General features: G+C 31.1%; 1 protein-coding gene across 4 annotated transcripts in view; it reads left to right on the top strand.

Moving 5' to 3' along the window:
• Positions 1 to 20,086, top strand: part of LOC118185358 (LIM/homeobox protein LMX-1.2-like) — a 262,041-nt gene that overhangs the window by 92,157 nt on the left and 149,798 nt on the right. For all 4 annotated transcript variants that reach the window (XM_085806712.1, XM_085806713.1, XM_085806711.1 and 1 more), the window contains exon 3: positions 14,561 to 14,762. In XM_085806712.1, coding sequence (XP_085662838.1) covers positions 14,561 to 14,762 — 202 coding nt within the window. The remainder of the gene's footprint in view (positions 1 to 14,560; positions 14,763 to 20,086) is intronic.

Here is a 20,086-nt window from a genome sequence, read left to right as displayed (position 1 = left end):
CATCACAATGCGAGAAACATACATACATTTATGCAGATTCTTTATTATTTAATTTTTTTTAATATAATACAGGGTGGCAACAATCTGAAAAGTGAATTGGACATTTACTGTGAACCAACGCAAAATGCCAAAACGAAAATAATAGTCCTTCAGGACAAATAGCCCCTTTGGAGTAATAATAAACCAAGATTTACAACTTAAAGCTAAAAAACAAAACATTAACCAGCTTTTGCCGACGCATGTTACCGTACCCAAAACAATTTTTAGAACGGTGTATGAAAACAATTTAGCAGGAGATAAATTGAAATGCTTTGTGATCCTTGATGGGGCATGGATTTGCCTAAATAGCTGGGGAAGGTGAGGTCTATTTATTACCGAAAGCGAAGAGAAAGCAATGTAGAAACCTATTTTCATGAATGCAAAGAAAGTTTCAGTGAAAGGTTCATGATTCTTCTCCGTTTTATCTCCTTTTTTAATTGATAAATAATTAGTATTATATTTTTAATTTAAAAAGAGAGTAAGACATTCTGATCCATGCCGCAACCTATTAAATGTTACAAACACTCTTCTAAACACACAGAATTATCATTCCGCTTCTTCCTGTTGACGCCGCTGCTAATTTGACTGAGCAATATAAACGAAAATGACCAACCTGACTTCTCTCTTCTCTGATATGTTTGTTCTTTTTCATAAATAACCCTCGCTCCATCTTTCTCTGCAAAGAATGTGGCTAAAATATTCGAGTGTAGGTGGCAGCATATCAAATTCTGTAGATACCGTCTACTTCGAGAATAAAATCCCTCCCCTTCAACCCCCTTAACCGGCTTATTGGCAGGCTCCGAAAGAATATATCAAGAAAAAAGCAATAATGGATCTTCATCGGTTTCCACAGTCCGCTGCTCGCCAAATAAAATAAGCCAAAGGCATACTTTTCTCCGAGAATTTCTTTCCCTTTCGAAATCGACCCGAAAGCATTCGGAATGTTCTACTCGAGTTTTTTTTTTTATTTCCCGCCCCCCTCCTGCATGACTTGCGTCCCCGCGGCGTAGAAGTTTGTGTTATAAATATGACGATGCTAGTTTAACTTTTGATTTTGTATAAACGTGGAGAGGCATTATTGATACGAACTTTAATTCTTCTTTAGCTTTTTATAATAGCTAGTAATGTATAAATCTTGAATGCTGTCGACTTAGAGTTCTGCATAACAGCAAATGGTTAACTTTTAGGGTTATAATTCTTTTGATTGATCAGATAAAATTCTTTCAAGGACTTAATAATCAGGATCTAATGAATCAAAAAACATTAAACATTTTTTAATAGAATTTAAAATATATTCAGATATATGTAAAGTATTAAAATTAGCTAAATTAAATTACTTCTTCATTTTTTGTGTAACTAATAGTTTTAGTTATTCCTATTATTATAGAGTTCAAATTAATTAGAAGTCTCAGCAACTAAATAGTTTAACTCCTTACAGAATAAAAGGTAACCGTTTAAGTCACTAATATCGTTATAGAATTCAAATTAATTAGCAGCCTGTCAGCAACTAATTAGTTTAATTCATTATATAATAAAGGATAACATTTTCAGTCATTATTATCATTATAGAATTTAAGCCAATTAATATTATTATAGAATTCATATCAATTAGCAGTCTATAAGCAGCTAACTAGTTTAATTCATTACATAATAAAGGGTAACAGTTTAAGTCTTTAATATTATTACAGAATTCAAATTAATTAGCATTCTAAGAGAAACTAATTAATTTGATTCATTATATAATAAAGGGTAACAGTTTTTTAATTCTGTTCTTTCAAAGTAGACAGGAAATTTTTATGACAAAATATTGTACTTAATGATCGTCTATTCCGAGAGGAAGTGCTTTCTAGAAAAAGCTAACTCGATCATATTGCTTATCATATAATTATCTTCTACATAAAAAATGCAAAATTTAACTCTTTATGTGGCCCTCATAAAGCGAAAAATACAATCAATAAAGGGTTCTTTATAGTGCAATAAGCAGAATGCAAAAATATTCGCTAACTTTATATTCAGTGTTGCGCGAGAGAGTCTAAATAAATATTTTCTATACACAAGTTAATAATTAGTATTATTACACCAATCCGGAGCGTTTAATCTCCTAAACGACCTATTTTTATTCTGTAATTGCCATCTAAATATTAGGAAAGCATTCTAAGAAACCTCTTAAAACTATGTATATGTCTAAGTTCAACACGCAAAAGAAAAAGAAAACTATAAATGCATTTCTGAAAGCCTTATGTAATAATTACATGAGAATAATGTTTTCGATTTGTCCAAATAAGACGAAGTAATAGGATTCGTAAGATAAAAAAGAAAACTTTCCGTACGCCAAAAGATAATAAGAGCATTCGAAACAAAACAATTTAATATTTTTACAAGAGTTATTTTTATCTTTTATATCTTTTCCAGAGACTGAAACGAAAGGAAGTATGATAGTTTATGTAGAAATTACGGAATCTGGAATCATGTCTTAGTGAATCTTTCTTAAAAATTTGGATAAAGAATCCATTTGTAACTAGATCATATTCTAAAGCTAATATTTATTATTGTGATAATTCCATGCCATTAGACAGCAGCGAACCAAGCGACAAAATGACGCTTGAATAAAACTTCATAAGATCTGCGTCTTATATTGGCTGCTATAAGTTTATAAGCAAGCTTGATATAAGCAAGCAATTATAAAAGATTAGTATTTTAGCCAAATAAATAGTTTTATCAGCAAGAAAATTATCTATAGGGCGAAAAATAATGTGAATATTGCAAACCGCAGAATTTAAAATGCATATTACGATAATTAATTTAGCTATCGATATCTTGTTATCTAATTAACTTTAAAAATATCAGCTTTGAATAAATTAAAAAGCCCCAAAATCAAATCTAAATGTTTTCACTGAAAATTAGATGAACTTCACGATTAAATATTATTTGAAAATATTTACTTATATGGATATTTTCGTCTGAAAAAATAATATTTAAGCAAAAGAAAAAATATATTCAGAGATAATATTTCTTGAAGAAGAAATATTTAGATTTAAATTCTTATTTTTTTTTCCAGGGTTACCAATACATTAAATTTCATAAAATCTACTCTCTAAGGACTAATACTCAGATGCTTACGTTTGAAATATACAGACATTTGTACAATAATTTTACATGTAAACTTTTAAAAAATTAGCATTTAATTCACAACAGCCAAAGTAATTTAACCATAAATAAAGCTGAAAAGCAAATTAAAAGCCTGTGCTGATATTTACATATTATCCTTTGACCGTGAAATTGTTTCCCTTCGAGGTATAAAAGTTGGCTGAGATTCCTCCGAAAGTTGCGCCAATTGTTTTTGCGGAATTTTGAGTTGCACTTCTATCTGCAACTCTTACAATAAAATATTTATCAGTCTCTCGGCACAACCCACTAAACAGCATTCGATCCGCATCGTTTTTTAGCTTTGCAAAAAGGCTTTCATCTATTTCAACTATTTTATTCGGTTCTCCGATTTTACCGGAAGTTCTGCTTAGAATAAGTACAAACTCTCCAGTGATTGCTCCAATGTATTATTGTTTTTACTGGCAATCTAGCTATTCTTTTCCACATTCAGCACATTCTAATTCTCTCGACCCACTGTAAATGAAACGGGGTGTAGTCTAAATAGGATTCTAAAGCTCTCTAATCGAATTGTGACCTTTTTCAAATAGGTATTCTCTTGTCAAATCTTTTCCTGTTCCATCACTATCCGTGGTTACATCAAACGTAAGTTTGATATAAGTACATTGTAAAGTCACGCTTATCCACTGGTTCTGAAATGCACTGCCTGGCGACAGTTTCACGATGGACAGGATAATACACAAGTACCCCTATTCTTTATACAAAAATTTCCGATCTGAGAATTTTAGATGACCGTCTAATCATTAAACGTTTCTCGAAAAAAGATTCATTTAAAAATATACCACTTAAAGTTTAAAAAAAAGTATAAAAAACTTCAAAAAATATCTATTTTTTCTTATTAAATAAAAATATTATTTATCCTTTTCGGTTCAAAAAAGTAAATCTTTACTTTTGAATAAAATTAATGCTTACAAAAAAGCTTTTGTTCTTATATTAGTAATAAACTTATATAGTACTCCTATTCTTTATACAAAAATTTCCGATCTGAGAATTTTAGATGACCGTCTAATCATTAAACGTTTTTCGAAAAAAGATTCATTTAAAAAAAATACCACTTAAAGTTTAAAAAAGTATAAAAAATTCATAAAATATCTATTTTTCTTATTAAATAAAAATATTATTTATCCTTCTTGGTTCAAAAAAGTAAATCTTTACTTTTGAATAAAATTAATGCTTACAAAAAAGCTTTTGTTCTTATATTAGAAATAAAGGAATGTTCAAATTTTTAAAAGGATATACTACTGCTTGAATACATATTAGCACATAATACAGCCGTTTGAACGCAAAATAGTATTAACAGAAAACTGTCAAAATGTAAAAAACATGTAATATCTTTTGAATTTAATTAAGAAGAGAAATATGTATATAAGTTGGCAGTCTGCGAGTTAACTCAAAATTTCGTCACAGCCGTTAGATTGTGTTTGCCATGCAGAGGAAAGTGAACAAAAATTTTAAATTTTGCAGTACACTTTTTAGTGTTTTTTTTTTAAATGTATTTTGTTTAAAAACTCATAGTATAAAATAACAACTATTACAAAATGCTGTTAAGAAGTTCATATAAGATAAATTTTAAATGATTCATTTTTTATGCTGATGAGCAACGTACATTTATAATATCGTAGATAAACAAGACATCTTACGCATAGTCGACTGTCAACGATTTGTATAATTTTATCGAAGCAGCCGAAAGCAGTAACACCTCGAAGAGGATTCTTCTACCCTATAAGATGGTATCAAAGAAAATCGCTTTTACTTATATCATATCTCTGAATATTTTGGACGTATTAATACTTCATGCAATTTTAAATTGGATTAAAAAATATTGATTAATTATTAAAGATGACTAAAGTGTAGAATACTTACATGACAGTAAAATATCAGATTGATGGCAATCTTAAATTTTAAAATACCGTTCCTAGCTTTTTAGCTCTAGGTTCTGAAAACGTAAACTTTGCCTTCCTCAATGCGTTCAGAGAAAGATCTCCCTTTAAAATTTGAAAAGGATTCGTCCACTTTACGTCTTACTAATAAATACTAACTCCCACGGACTTCTTGCAAAGTTCATATTGAATATTTCTCTTTGTAACTGTTGAGCTTCATGTAGAGCCGGTTCAACACCTTTAGAGCCCTAAGTAGTTAGATTTTGGTGCCCCCACATAAATTTATACCTTTCTGTCCCAATTCTTTTTCTCTTGGTTTCGGTTTACCAGCACTATACATTCCATGGTAAAATAGGCAATGTAAAAATTTTAAAGTGCCCCATTTCCTGGGTTTCTAAGGATCTTTTTGTGGTGTCCATTTTTCTTTGTGTCTTAAGCACGTATTTATTTTGCTTAACGGTTAATTCACCTCTGACTTTATGCCAACCTAATAGTAGATCTGACCCATTGCAGCAAAACAAATACAAACTGACATTCAGTCTATGATTTCGCTGAGTCAGCTGCACATTCAACTTCTTTAATTACTTATTTGTGCCGCCTAAAGGGGTGGTTAAAGGAGTCGTCTGTGATACTAAAGAGCCCGTGATCGAATCGCGGAGAAGGCATGGTTGTAACTATTCGTTCCTTCATAGGAGACCTACCATAGGAGGCCCTTCATAGAAGGACCACCATCACCACCCATCCTTTCGTAGGCTTCAAAGGTGGCCCACGTATTAAGTGTCTCCATAATAAAATGACCACTATTTATGGCCTTAGTAGTGGCCTAGCCGAAGTCGGCTGAAGGCCCGACATTGGGAAAAAATATTTATTGGTGATTTGAGGCCTCAGAAGAAGCAGAGACAACATTAAGAACGGGTGAGATTTAAGATACAGGAAAGTAGATATGATGACATCTTATTAAATTTTGTAATGTAAATATTACTGTGTATTCTTACTAAATTCTAGGTTTCTTTTTAAAAAAATAAATCGATCTAGTTTCCTGTAGTTCATTCATGACTATTTTTCACTTTTTTTACGTTCTTCTTCTAACCGCGTATAATATTCGCACAATTTTCTCCTCTCGATTTTCTGACAATAAAATTAGTTTAAATAAAAAAGAGGCGAAATAGGCGAGAAAATAGGTATGTAAATTTTTAAGGTTTTGTAAAAATATTTCAAACAATTAATAATTAAATTCAAATATTAGTGTAAAAATTCTGCTTTTTGAGTTGTTTTACAAGAAATAACTTGTATAAGAGAGGCAAGAAACAGACCTTTTATTAAATCCACTATTTTATTAAATCCACTATTTAATAAATCCAATATTTTATTAAATCCACTATTTAATAAATCCACTATTTTATTAAATCCACTATTTTTCTCTTATGATGACTGATATATAGACTAGGAAGAGAATTCCTAGCCTGTGTGCTTAATTTAATATTATCCGGGAAAATATATTAAATACCTAATATGATTTAAATTCTTTGTATACATAAAATTAAGATTTCGTTTTCAAATGCTCGAAATTGTATTTGTAATTCTTAAAGGCAGAAAATTTTAGAATCATTTAGCAATGTTTTCTCTATCAACGCTAAAAAAAGACCTTTATAATTTTAACAAAAACTATCCTCTGCACCTCCTTCAGTCAAAAAGTAATTACTAAGAGCGTCTAATTAAGTCTTTCTAATTGGCCTCGGAAAAAATGATGAATTAAAGGAATCTGATTAATTAACTTCTTCGCAACCGGATTTTTACTTTCAGCAAAGGAACTAATTATTGAATTTAAGAGAATCGTCAGCCTTTTAAATTCGCGAAAGGAAAAAAAAAATGTTTTCAACTACGATGCAACTTAAAAACAAAACAGCTTATTTACATTTTTACAGAATTTTTCGTCATTATGTATTAAACTAATTAAAGCGATAATGCATTAATTGATAAGAGATAACGACTTTAAAGTTTTGAAAAGAACATAAGAAAAAGTCTTATGTAAATGATCTGTAGAAATTTTTGTTATATTCATTTTAAATTAGGAAATATTCCATAAAACACGATTTCTCTTTCTTTCACTTTAATGCGGTGTTTCACTTGGCGCTTGAGAAAAAATATTTTATTCCGTACAGTGTTGCCACTGCTCGCTTTGATAATCAAAAATTCATTGAAACTGTACAAACTGTGAAATATAATAGTCGAAATTCAAAGTTCAAGCTTTCGGGGGGAGGACAACGTTATTCAAAATTTAATGGTAGCGTCAGTCTAGGTACCGTCGTTGTTTCACAATGTGAGGAACATACATGCAGATTCTTCATTATTTAATTTCTTTAAAGATAATACAGAGTGATAGTACTTGGTGAAACAATTTTAAAAGAGATTCGGCGTTTATAGTTGACGACGCACAATCCCGTTTGCATATTTCAAAAGTGCACATCTGTATCGCCACCGAGGGAGTGGCTTCTAGAGTGGACCAATGGGCTTCTAGTAATATTTTTGTCATTTCACATATTCTTTTCTGCGTATTAAGCAAAATGTCTAAAATATTTTGCTATCCAATTTCCTACACAACATAATTAACTTATCCTGGTTTTCTTGTGAAGTTTTCAGTGCGAAGTTAGATGAAATAAAAGCATAGTTATATAGTATATGTAAATAGAAGAAGTCTTAGCATTTTTTATTGCAATCTATACGAAAAATATGTTCTATAATAATAGCCAATGCACAGTTTTATTCAAAATGAATTTTCTAATTTGCATTCCTACACTACTGTGTTAAATTTTACATTAATAACTGTTCACTCTTAAATGCATTGCCTGAACAAGAAATACTCTTCAAACAGAATGAATTTATCCTATTCACAATGAATATATCCAGTTTATTCATATATGACTGTTAACGTTAACAGTAGGAATAATCAGATCATTCACAATACATATTTTGAAACTTTCCAAATCAAAGGAATGCAAGCATAAGAAAATACTATATTTATTGTACCACTTCCAATTATTTTCATCTCAATAACAATAAAAAAGAATTATACACTTGAATTCTGTTAATTCACAGGTGTCAGCAGATACATATATTTGAGGCTAATTGTAGCTGAGCCATTTTTTCGATATAAAGAGCGATAATATGCCAGGAACTTTAATACGAATATCAGTGCATGATAAGCTTCGCGAAATGAAATGTTGACTATTAAATAAAATTTTAAGATGTAATCTTCCATTAAAATGATAGCAACATTTATACGTCATAAATTCATAACTTCGAAACAAATGCAAAATAAAATGTAAACAAATAACAAATTTTAAAAAAAAATCTGAAAGCTTTCAAATTACATATTACGCTCAAAAGGGCGTTTTTTTTAACGTTTTATGTGTTATCTTAATTTATTAAATATCATGTTCTTCGCACTTAAACCATAAAGTTCAGTTCAAGAGCAGTATCGGAAAATAATTTTAAATTGAGCATATCTTTAGAATTTCCGATACACAGTCCCTCGCGCTGGAGATATTTTTTTTCGTACAGTGTTGCCATTAATCGCTTTGAAATCGTTGAGTTTGTTAATCAAAAATTTGTATACGTTTTACAAAATGTGAAATAGAAAAAATGAAAAAAAAAAATATCTGACAGCTTTCAGATTTTACATTTTTTAAATGTTTTTTGTGTTACCTTTATTTATTAAATACCATGTTTTCCGCACTTAAAGCATAAAATTCAATTCAACGGCAATATCGCAAAATAATTTCAAAGTGAGCATATCTTTAGAATTTCCAATACACAGTCTCGCGCGCTGGAAATTAAAAAAAAATTAATTAATTTTTTTTATTTAATTTTTTTTCATACAGTGTTGCCATTGCTTGTTTTGAAATCGTTGAATTTCTTAATAAAAAATTCGTTAAAGTATTACAAAATATGAAATCGATAATAAAACATATTCCAAATTTGGGCTTCCAGACGCCTGTATTCGGAGGAGGATTACATTATTCAAATTTTGATGGCTCTAGGTACCGTCGTTTTATCACAATGCGAGAAAAATACATACATTTATGCAGATTCTTTATTATTTAATATCTTTAAATATAATACAGGGCTGTAATATTTGGTGGCAACAGTTTGAAAAGTGAACAGACATTTAAAGTTTTCAACGCAAAATGACAAAACGAAGTAAATAGTCCTTCTAGGCTAACGCCCTTTGGCTAAAAAATTAAATAAATGTTTAAACACTCACATTAATGATTTAGAAGAGTTGTTACACAGTTGGATGTATGCAGGTAAGGTAAACTCTGAGACTGGCACATTCTTTAAGTCTATTTCGGTCTCTCTCTTTTTTTTCTTTGAATCAGCGTTGAAAGCTCTTTCTTACACAGATATCTACTACGTTAGAAGCGATTTTAAAACGCTATTCCCTGTATTTCCTCTGGTTATGGAGGCCTAGAAATTAACTCTATCTTCTGCTTCAAATTTCGTTATAAATCAGGTGGAGAGTTCAAATGAATGTTCTCTTTCATTCTGTGACAGTTTGTTATTTCCAAAATTGCGATGGAAAGCATCAAGAACCCATGAAAATTGGACTTATTATATTTAGCACTTGTGGAAAAAAGGTTTCAAATTGTGTCCTCAGAGTTTCGAGACATATGCCATTCATAATTCTTTTCCAATAATAACTTTATGCTAAAAAATATTCCAGGGTTGGAAACGATGAAAAAGTCTCACTTTTACACAACTGATCCACAAACCAAATTTCTTTTCGAATCCCTTTAATTTCTCATGGGCAATGAGATCAGTCAAGGAATTACCTCGTAAACAGAGATTTAGTTGATTTAGTTTTGAGAATATATAGGGTTTCGAGTTCATTGAGAAACTGAGTTTTGAGGAAGCTATGCCAGTGTACTTAATTACGTCTCTTAAGTAAGAAACGATGTGAAAGCTTGTTAATTTCGTTTCAAAATAACATAAAATTTTTGCAAATCTACAAGGATTACAAGGACAGGCTTCGAGGACCGCAGTTTGAGAAATGCTGGTTAATACTACAGCTGTATTAATAATAGATAATAATCATAGTAGTTATTGGCGATCTTTGTAATCAAAAATCACCGATGGATTCTGATTTTGCAGGAACTATCAGAAAGCTTTTTAAATCGAATGAGAGGTGAATTTTAGAAACATTATTTCCTTTATTCACCATGTGTAACAGCAGCAATACTTCTTTTACACTCTATCTGATTAAATTCCCCAAGATTTTACCTGTCAAACATTATTAGTCCAAAGGGGCTTTGTCCCTGAAAGACTATTGTTTTTGTTTTGCGATTTTGTGTTGCTTCACTATAAATGTCCGTTTCATTTTTCATACTCTTGCAACCAAATGTTAGAATCCTGCATTATATCTGAAGAAATTAAATAATGAAAAGTCTGCATAAATGTATATCTATTTCTCGCATTGTGATAAAATAACGGTACATAGAGCCATCGAATTTTGAATGACGTAATTCTATTGAAAATTTAAAATTTGGAAATTTTTTTATCGATTTCATATTTTGTAAAACTTTAGCGGATTTTTGATTAACAAACGCAAGGATTTCAAAGCGAGCAATGACAACGTTGTACAGAAAAAAACATTTTTATCTCCAGCGCGCGAGACTCTGTATCGGAAATTCTAAAGATAGGCTCCATTTAAAACTATTTTGCGATATTGCTCTTGAACTGAATTTTATGGTTTAAGTGCGAAGAACGTGATATTTAATAAATAAAGTAACAGACAAAATGTTAAAAAAAACCGCCCCTTTGGACGTAATTTAAAATCTGAAACCTTTCAGATTTTTATTTTTAGCTCTTATATTTTTTTAGCATTATATTTAGCATCTTTAATCATTATTGGAGGCAAATTGGGATTAAGATGGTGTAATTTCGAGACAATAATGTTTGGATCAGATGCGCTCGTAGCAAAATCCATTTCCCTTCCTTTTCCTTTTCTTAATATTTTCAGTTAATTTCAATCCGAAACGTAAAGATTTATCAAAAAATTTTGAAAGGCCTGTCTGCTTCGGAATCTAACAGATGGATAAAAATTCAGAATTTATTAATATGAAATATTATGCATATTTTAAATGTCTAGTTCCTGAACCTATATTAGTTCATTATTTATATGCAGTGCAAACTTTTCGTAAATAAAGATAATTCCTGAAAGTCGTTCAATAACATAAAATTTCAGTTTTTTTTTTTCGCACACATTTAAATTAAGAGAAAAATAATCCACAGCGCTTTAAAATATTGTATAAAGTTTGTTAAATTCAGTATTTGTTTACTTTAATTTTATACCACGAATGGAATAAATCAACTCCGATTTCGTATGCAGCTGTAGAGCTTTCCTGTATTTTTTGTATCTTGAAAAGTTGTTACAAAGTTACAAAACTGGAACTGGGCTTGTTCAGTTGGCTATGATGGTTCGTCTTTATTTCCTACTAATGGTCACACGAATGGATTTTATAAGCATATAAGTAATTTTTATTCATTTAAATTACTACTACTGATTTAATTTAAATAAACTATTAATGATGATTAATTTTGTTAATTAATATCCTACTAAGTCTACTAATTAAAGATATATCGTTTAGTGAATTAAAAGTATTACTTTACAATTGTACTATTACGATAATACAAAATATTTGTGTCATAATGTGGCTAGCTTCAACAGAAGTCTGATTTAATTTTGCGTAAATATTCTTTATTAATTATGTACGATTTTAACTTGCATATTTTCTCATGCTTACTTTTTACGTCTAATCTCGTTGGTTTAATGTATGAATTATAATTTCCTACATAGACCCTTTAAAGTCTTTAATAACATGCGCATAGCTATTTTCCCAGTTTTCATATTACTGTTGCTTCAGAAGATGAAATATTTACAGAGGAATTAAGCCAGTAACCTTGAAAAGAACTAATATTTGCGAGACAGACGTCAATAAAAAAATCAGGATCGATCCATAATTCTAATCTTTTTACATATAAATATCAGGAGCACACCAGACGCCGAGCGGTAAAGTCGCTAAACATTGGTAGTTCGGTCCTAGGCTCGAATCCCACTATCGGGCTGGCTGCATGGGCGCTTTCGTGGCCTTCTCCATGTGTAATGTGTATACGAGCCAGTTTCCCTTAGAAAGTCCTTCACGAAGGCTTTCCTTCCCATAGGCAGATAGCCCTCGAGGCTTTGCAGTAATCCCATAAACCCCACCATTATTAACTTCATAATCTCGAAATTCACTTTTCATCCGAAGCACTTTTGTGTTCAATTCATTTTTAAATTATTGCCAACAAATGTTATCGATTATTTAAACAGAAATTAAATAATGCAGTCTCTGTATATATGTATGTATGTATGTATGTATGTTTCTCGCATTGTAGGAAATAGATGGCATCTAAGGCCACCAAACTTACATAATACATGTTGTCCTCCGCTCGAAAGCGGCACCTCCAAGCTCGAATTTTGAATTTGTTTTTTATATATTTCATATTTTATATAAATTGAATGAATATTTCATTAACAGACGTAGTGATTTGAAAGCAAGAAGTGGCATCAGTGTTCAAAATAAAACATCTTCAACGCACCAAACTGCCATTTTCAAAAAGGTTATTTTATTAATATCATTTAATTTTAGTCCACAAATTGGGCTATTTGAAAGGAATGTGCTTCCACTGCCTCAAATAGAGTACTTAATATCTCTACTTGAGGCAATGGCACCAGAGTGTTGCCATTCACTGAAATTTAAAATATGACTTTAAAATTGAATCTTTCTATTACTAAAGGTACAGAAAAGCAATAAACGTAGTTCTTAAAATTATGTTTTCTACTTTTTAAGCTGATTGATTTAAATAAAACTGCATTAAAATTATGAAATTTCTAATAAGAAACATTAATATTTTTATGCAAATACACAAGTTAGGCCCATTAAAACTGTATGCATTTTTTATCTGTGTGGTAACTATTCATTTTAGATAGCTTTTAAAGAAATAATACAGCAACTGTAAAAAAAAAAAAAAATAAGACGATCTCTAACATTCTATCGGGTATTCTAAAGACGGGTTGTTTGTAAATATCTGGTGATTTTGCTCTTGACTGTGTGGCGTAAGCGCAAAGAAAGGTGTTACATAATACATAAAGTTCAACAGACAAAAAGGTAATAATGGTACGAATTTTGCACATAGATAGATAATTTTATTGAAACTATATGTGAAATCGTTGTATTTTTCTGCGTAATGTAACATAAAAAACTTGAGAGAAAAGATGCTCTGCCGGAAAATTAAAAATACAGGGGCAAATCTTTTTTAACATTGAGTAAATGGGTATCTTGGCAATTAAACGAGATATCACCAAGTTGGCATCGGTTTTGGCGACTAATTTTTGTCGACTAATGGCGACAAGTCACCAAATATGGCGATCATTCGGTGACATTTTGGTTCGATCCTTGTATAATTGTTGTATTATATGTATAATTATAATGCATATTGTAATTGAATAACTGTAATTGATTTTAATAGCAGCTGTAACCGCATTCGGCCCTCATATCCTTTCGAGTAATTTTGAGAAGCAGAAAGTACTAGAAATTTCTCGAGGAGGGGGGGAAGACTCCGGAGACCGGAGAGAGTATCGGTTTCTCAGTTGTTATTTGTTAATTCAGAGCTGAAGTCGGAGTATTGAGATATAAGGGAGAGCTTCGCCTTTCAGATGCAATTTGCATTGCGTTGTGTTTAACCTTTTTAGTAGTTTGAAGTGTAATTACTGATTGCATTCTGTGATACACTGCCCTTTTTGGTACAATAAATTTCATCAAGCTATCATCGATTCACTGTGCATTGAATCTATTACGAACCCGTACGCAAGCAACAACAACAACAATAATAATAATAATAATAATAATAATAATAATAATAATAATAATAATAATAATAATAATAAAAAGTTTTACTATGAAAATAAAGTGAGAAAAAGACTAAAAAAAAAAAACTGAAAAGTGCATGCCTACACTTAACACCATATCTGAAATTCTAAACATAGGCCACCATTAAAAATTTCGTGGCTGTTGAATTTTATTTGGCGTAAGTGGAAAGAAAACGATGCTTAATGGCAAAGCTAAAAAGACAAGAAAAAGGGAGGATTAGCAGGTGTGAGTGCAAGAGCAGACTGCTAGATTGCGAGCTCAGCGAGAGCGTAAATAACCTTAACAAACCCTTTTGGGCTCCTTTAAAATCTAAAAACTATCAGCGCTTTGGAAGGGAAGGAGGAGGATTCGTTTTTATTGTAATTTCAGATGCTTAGGATAACGTAAATCTTATTTTTTTATCCCTCTAATTACTGAATACATAAATTAAACTGGGTTTGAAAATTCGTGTAAAATATATCAAGCAATGTGTTGTCAGTGTGCTTTAATGATGCAAATTCTGTGCAGGAGGCCCGGGCACCATCCGAAGCAAGACAAAGAAGGAGCTGTGCACTGCCTGCCAGCAGCCTATTATCGACCGCTATATCATGCGGGTAATGGACAATTCTTGGCACGAAGGGTGTCTCACCTGCTCCGTCTGCCACATTCACCTTTCGCATACCTGTTACTCCAGAGACAGAAAGCTCTACTGCAAGGCGGACTACGATAAGTGAGTAAACAAGCATCTCCTTTGCTCAGATCATAAATTTTAACTCAAACCAAATCTTTAGGTGTAAATGATTGTAATATAATGTAAAAGTATTTCAACAGTATGGGAGAATTTTTACTGCACCCAAAAATTAGCAAGTGATAAAAAAGAAAAAATTATTATATTTAGCAGTATTAGAAACTTTTATGTGTGTTCATATTAAAATGAATACAAGAAATATATATATATATATATATATATATAATAATTTATTTCCTAAACAGTATTGATTAATTGATTATATTATCTCCTAAGTTTAATTAAAGTAGAATTATTTTAAAAGTGTGAATCCATACTGGTAAGTTATATTTTGAAAGATGTTTTGAAGTAATTTAAAGCCAAATGTTAATAATGTTTTAACGGGGACTGGAGTTTTTAAGATCATACAACATTATATATATATATATATATGTACCAAAATACAAAAAGGGACAAAAATCCTTAAAAATGAAAGAATTTCAAAGTTTATTTAAAAATGACTTAAAATCCTGCGCTATCGCTGCTATGGTTAAACATTTTAATTTTAATACAGAATATATAAAAAATTAAATCATCTCCTAGGAACTGTGAAGAAAGGTTTAAATAGTAAAGGTGTACTATTGCGGAAATCAAAAAATGGAATTTGTAATGAATTAAATTGGAATTTTCTCTTCTGAACAATGCTTGAACTTAATAATAAGAATAAAAGAATTATAAACTAAGAAGCAAATGAAATAAAAAAAGTAAATGTAACTAAAGAAATATAGAAATAAAAGTCTTATTAATAGTTTGGTTTATGTATGGTTTCTCTCTAGCCAATGAATACATAAATTAAACTTTGTTTGAAAACTCGTGTGAAATACATCAAACAATGTGTTGTCAGCGTGCTTTGATAATGCAAATTCCATGCAGGAGAATGAGAATTGTGTGCAGGGTGAGCTAGTCCTTGAGGCTCTCGCCTAAGAGGAGGAATGCTTTTGTGGAGGACGTTTTAAGGGAAATGGCTAGTATATACGCTACACATGAGGAAAACCACGAAAACTGCCCTGTAGCCAGCCCGTTTGCGGGATTCGAATCTCGGACCGATCTACCAGTGTTCAGCGATTTTACTACTCGGAGGCCAACAATGTATTATTAATAGGGATTATTTACATATTAATTGCGCAATTAATTCAATTTATTATTATGTCCAATTCAACTAACAACAAATTCCAGTTTTTGATTTCTGCAAGAGTACAGTTTTACCATCCAAATTTTCCTTACTATCCAAATTTGGTACTTTTCCGTTTCGCCGGCGCAAATCTCGCCAAGCAAACTTTATGGCGACAACATACAGAATACACATAAAAAATGTTAACAAATGTTAGTTCTAAGATTTTTTTATTTTGAAGGCATAAACACTTTAATATCATTTAAAATTTTGTAAAAAGTCAGTAAATAAAGGCAATAAATTTGTTAAGACATTAATTTAAGAATTTGCTATGCTTTCATGGTTCAACACCCTGAGTCGTCGGCTCATATCACGTGATCCCAAGTGATCTCCTCTCATGCAAACTATGCTACAAAAACCTAATTCTCTCAGTAATTATCTACATTAATTTCAAATTAAATCTTGATTTGGAATGCAAAAATTATTTCAATTCGTACGAATAGCTTATTCAGAAATTACGTAAAACCGCAGTGCTTTACTTCGCTAGTGCATTCTCATTAGAATTGATGAATTTAACCCTTGACTTTGCCTTTTCTATATTTTCGGCTTCGGGTGAGCAGTGTGATCGCATCCTAATTGATTTAATTACCGCGAATGGCCTTAGGCACAAAATTGAACTATCTGGTAAAAATTCTAATTGTATGCAGTATTGAAAGAAACAGTCAATCTGATAAGAAATGGCTGCGACTTATTTTGAAAATGAGGCGTAAAGGTTACCAGCGAGGATATTCCGTCTGGCATCAGTTGTACCATTATTGGCGACTTTATCGCCTGCGCCGGTAAAACGGAAAAGTACTCTAAATTTTTCTTCGCATTTCCTAAAAGATAATCTAATCATTTATATATATTCTCTTTCTTTCTCTCTCTCTATGTGTGTGTGTGTGCTTGTGTTTAATTATTCTTGTGTAAACAAGAATAATTAAATACACACAGGTATTATTACAATACTAACACCAAAAGCGTGGCCTACCAAAATGGTGAACGAAACTGTACAAATTTTATAAATTTATAACAAATTGTATAAATTTGTAACAAATTTTAATGCACAATTATTAGATGAGAGAGAGAGACTAATTCCCCTTGAAAAGTCTGCTTTCTTCTGTGAAATCAACAATAATTAATTTTATTTTTCATTATTTTTAATCAACTATATGTTTACTTAGTTTTAATTTTCATAGTTTAATCTCACTTAATAAGAAATTAACTTTTAATAATTTACTATTCCAATGGGTTTTTATTCTTCATTTCCTACACGATAGTCAACATCAATAATTAAAATTTATGTTTATAATCTGAACAGCGTTAGCTCTAGATATTGACTTTGAAAGTCGATTTTTATCTTTTTACTTAATGACTTGCATGTATATGTATTATTCACATTTTTGAGAGGTGAATAAAGTTAATGAACTTAAAATGAAAAATATTACTTCTAGTGCAAAGTTAATAGAATATCAGAAAAGTTTCTTTCTTTCAAAACTAAAAATTTATATTCGTACAAGTTTTAATAGATATATATATACATGAATAAAAGATTAGAGATTTTATATTACGAATATAAATTATTAAAATCGTTCACTATGCTACGAAATTAAGTAAATATTTAAGAGATAATAATTAAATAAAAATTAAATCAGGAAAGATGGTTAACAGTCTGACAGATACTGCATACATCCAAACTGAAGCAAAAACGAAACAATCTAATAATATAAACATAATAAAATTAATGTAATTAACATAGTAAAATAAAATTACTAGAATAAAGTGCTGAAAATTCCTTGGTCTATTTTAAGAAGTTCTTTTTTGGTTCGAAATTTATTTAAATATTTATTAGCACAAAGCTTTTAATTTACGCAGCAGTTTTTTTTTTGTTTGTTTATTTTTTTTTTTGTTTTTTTCTTCGAGAATTATTTTTTATGTTTTTTATTCTTATAGTATTTTTTGTTTTAGTGTCACGTCGTACTTAATAATTAAATAAATTAAAAGAATTTAAAAAATTACTTTATTGTGCTTTTAATGGATACATTTTCACAAAATACCATCTTCTTACCTCTTCTTCCTTACAGTCCATTCTTCTGTTCTTTCCACACATTGGATTCATACACGTTAAAATGACGTTCTGCAGTTCGGTTCCTATCTTCCTTAGAGAATCGGGTAACTTGCAGTTTAAAATGTGCATATCGTCTTCCCAATATTTTCCATCAAACGACCTGTAACCGCAACAAAACTTGTTCAATCTTACATAACGTTCACCCAACAACAAAAGTTCCTATGCTCAATCGTTAAATATGCGCTGCTATGTTGCCACGTGTTAGTATGTACCTATTTCTCATCATTCAGGTGTATAAGCCACCCCCTGATTTTGTCTGCTTTTTTTGTGTGTGTATGTATGTGTGTGAAAAAAGGTAACAGGAAATTCATCCCCCTCCTTAATTTGATAATTTTTTTAATTAAATTCTGAAGTCAGATATCTGGTACTTAGAGTTTATGACCAAATGAATTAACTGCCTTAATGCTTCTTAGATTTCTCAATGAGCTGAAAATAAATCCTTTTTCAGTGCGATCCTTTCCGGACCCTTTCATTCCCGAAGCCTGCTTGTTCCTTGAATCGGGAGACAGACAAGATCGGACAACGCCGAGAAACCTTCCAAAAGTTCCATGCTTTGTTTACACTTCCTCTATATCCTTTCCTCACCAATTTGGTGCCCATCCGACCATCCTTTCCATCGCTCCGCGCCTGAAAACAGGAGATGGATGTAAGGTACGATCGGCTATCACTTTACAACAAATACCCTATGGTTCCAGTCATGGAAGGCTAATTGTTGAACTTCCCTGCGTTATTTAAAAGGCGGCTAATGCGATCAATGGGGGAGAGATGAATGCCCGTTTAACTGTATCGCCCCTGTCTCTCCCCATCAGATCGGGGCGCGATTGTACAAGTGGAAAGGCCCTACTTAGGATAGATGGAAAAGGAGGTGGGAGAGATGATGCTACAAAGAGAATAGGGGATGAGGAATGTTGAATGGCTTCGGACACCGGGAGAGGGGAAGATATTCTTTTCATGTGCTAATGTCGGAAAGAGTCATTGTTTACTGGCTGTCCATTCTTTTCGTTTATGGGTCTTTTCTCCGCATCTTTCTCTTGTTAAATGATCTCTTGACGAGCATATTATATCGATTAAACAAAAGGCTATCGATTTAGAGGTATATAAAGAGATATTCAACCTAAAATTAACTTTCGACAGATAATCTTGATTTCATTTAACAGTTAGATTTAATTACTGATATGTTTAGCTGATCGATATCTTTTCGATATTTTATTTATAAATATTTGATGTTATAGGAAAATTCATATCTCTTATTGTAGAATAAACTCTATAGCGTTATAGATTGAAAACCGCACTTCAAAGTCATATGATTTGCGTGTTTACTTTCTTTTACATGTTTAACTTTTCTATATATAAATATTTGGTATTATACGAAAATTCATCTGTCTAAATTAGCATAACTATAGACTTTGAAAACCGCAGTCCAAAGCTCTACGATTTGTGTGTTTACTTCCCCATGTCATTCGTCTTTTATAGGTTAAACTTCCCTATGTATAAATATTTGGTGTTATAGGAAAGTTCAGCTTTCTAAGTTAGTATAGCTATAGAGTTATACGAGTAGTTGAAAACCGCAATCCAAAGCTTTACGATCTACGTGTTTATTTCCCTATACCTTTCGTATTTTACAGGTTTAACTTCCCTATACATAAATATTTGGTGTTATAGGAAAATTCACCTTTCTAAATTAGTATATCTATAGAATTATAGATTGAAAACTTCAATCCAAAGCTCTACGATTTGCGTGTTTACTTCCCTATATCTTTCGTCTTTTACAGATTTAATTTATTAATTTGAAAGGGAGGGAAGGCTATGTCCTTCAGAGTTGCAATGGTTTAGCATACAATCCCATTATTTAGGAGTCCATATTCGCTATCAAGCGGGATTACACTGAACTTTTCTAGACTTTTTTAGCATTTGGCTTTCAAATGTTTTCCGCAAACTGGTTTGTTTAACTATATTCTTTTTTTATATCACTGACAAATCACATTAGGT

The sequence above is a fragment of the Stegodyphus dumicola genome, chromosome 12 (assembly GCF_044657685.1).
Source record: "Stegodyphus dumicola isolate Sdum_Otavi_A_Nest chromosome 12, ASM4465768v1".
Lineage (NCBI taxonomy): Eukaryota > Metazoa > Arthropoda > Arachnida > Araneae > Eresidae > Stegodyphus > Stegodyphus dumicola.
Note: the sequence above shows the minus strand (reverse complement) of the source record. Positions and strands in the feature narration are given on the sequence as shown.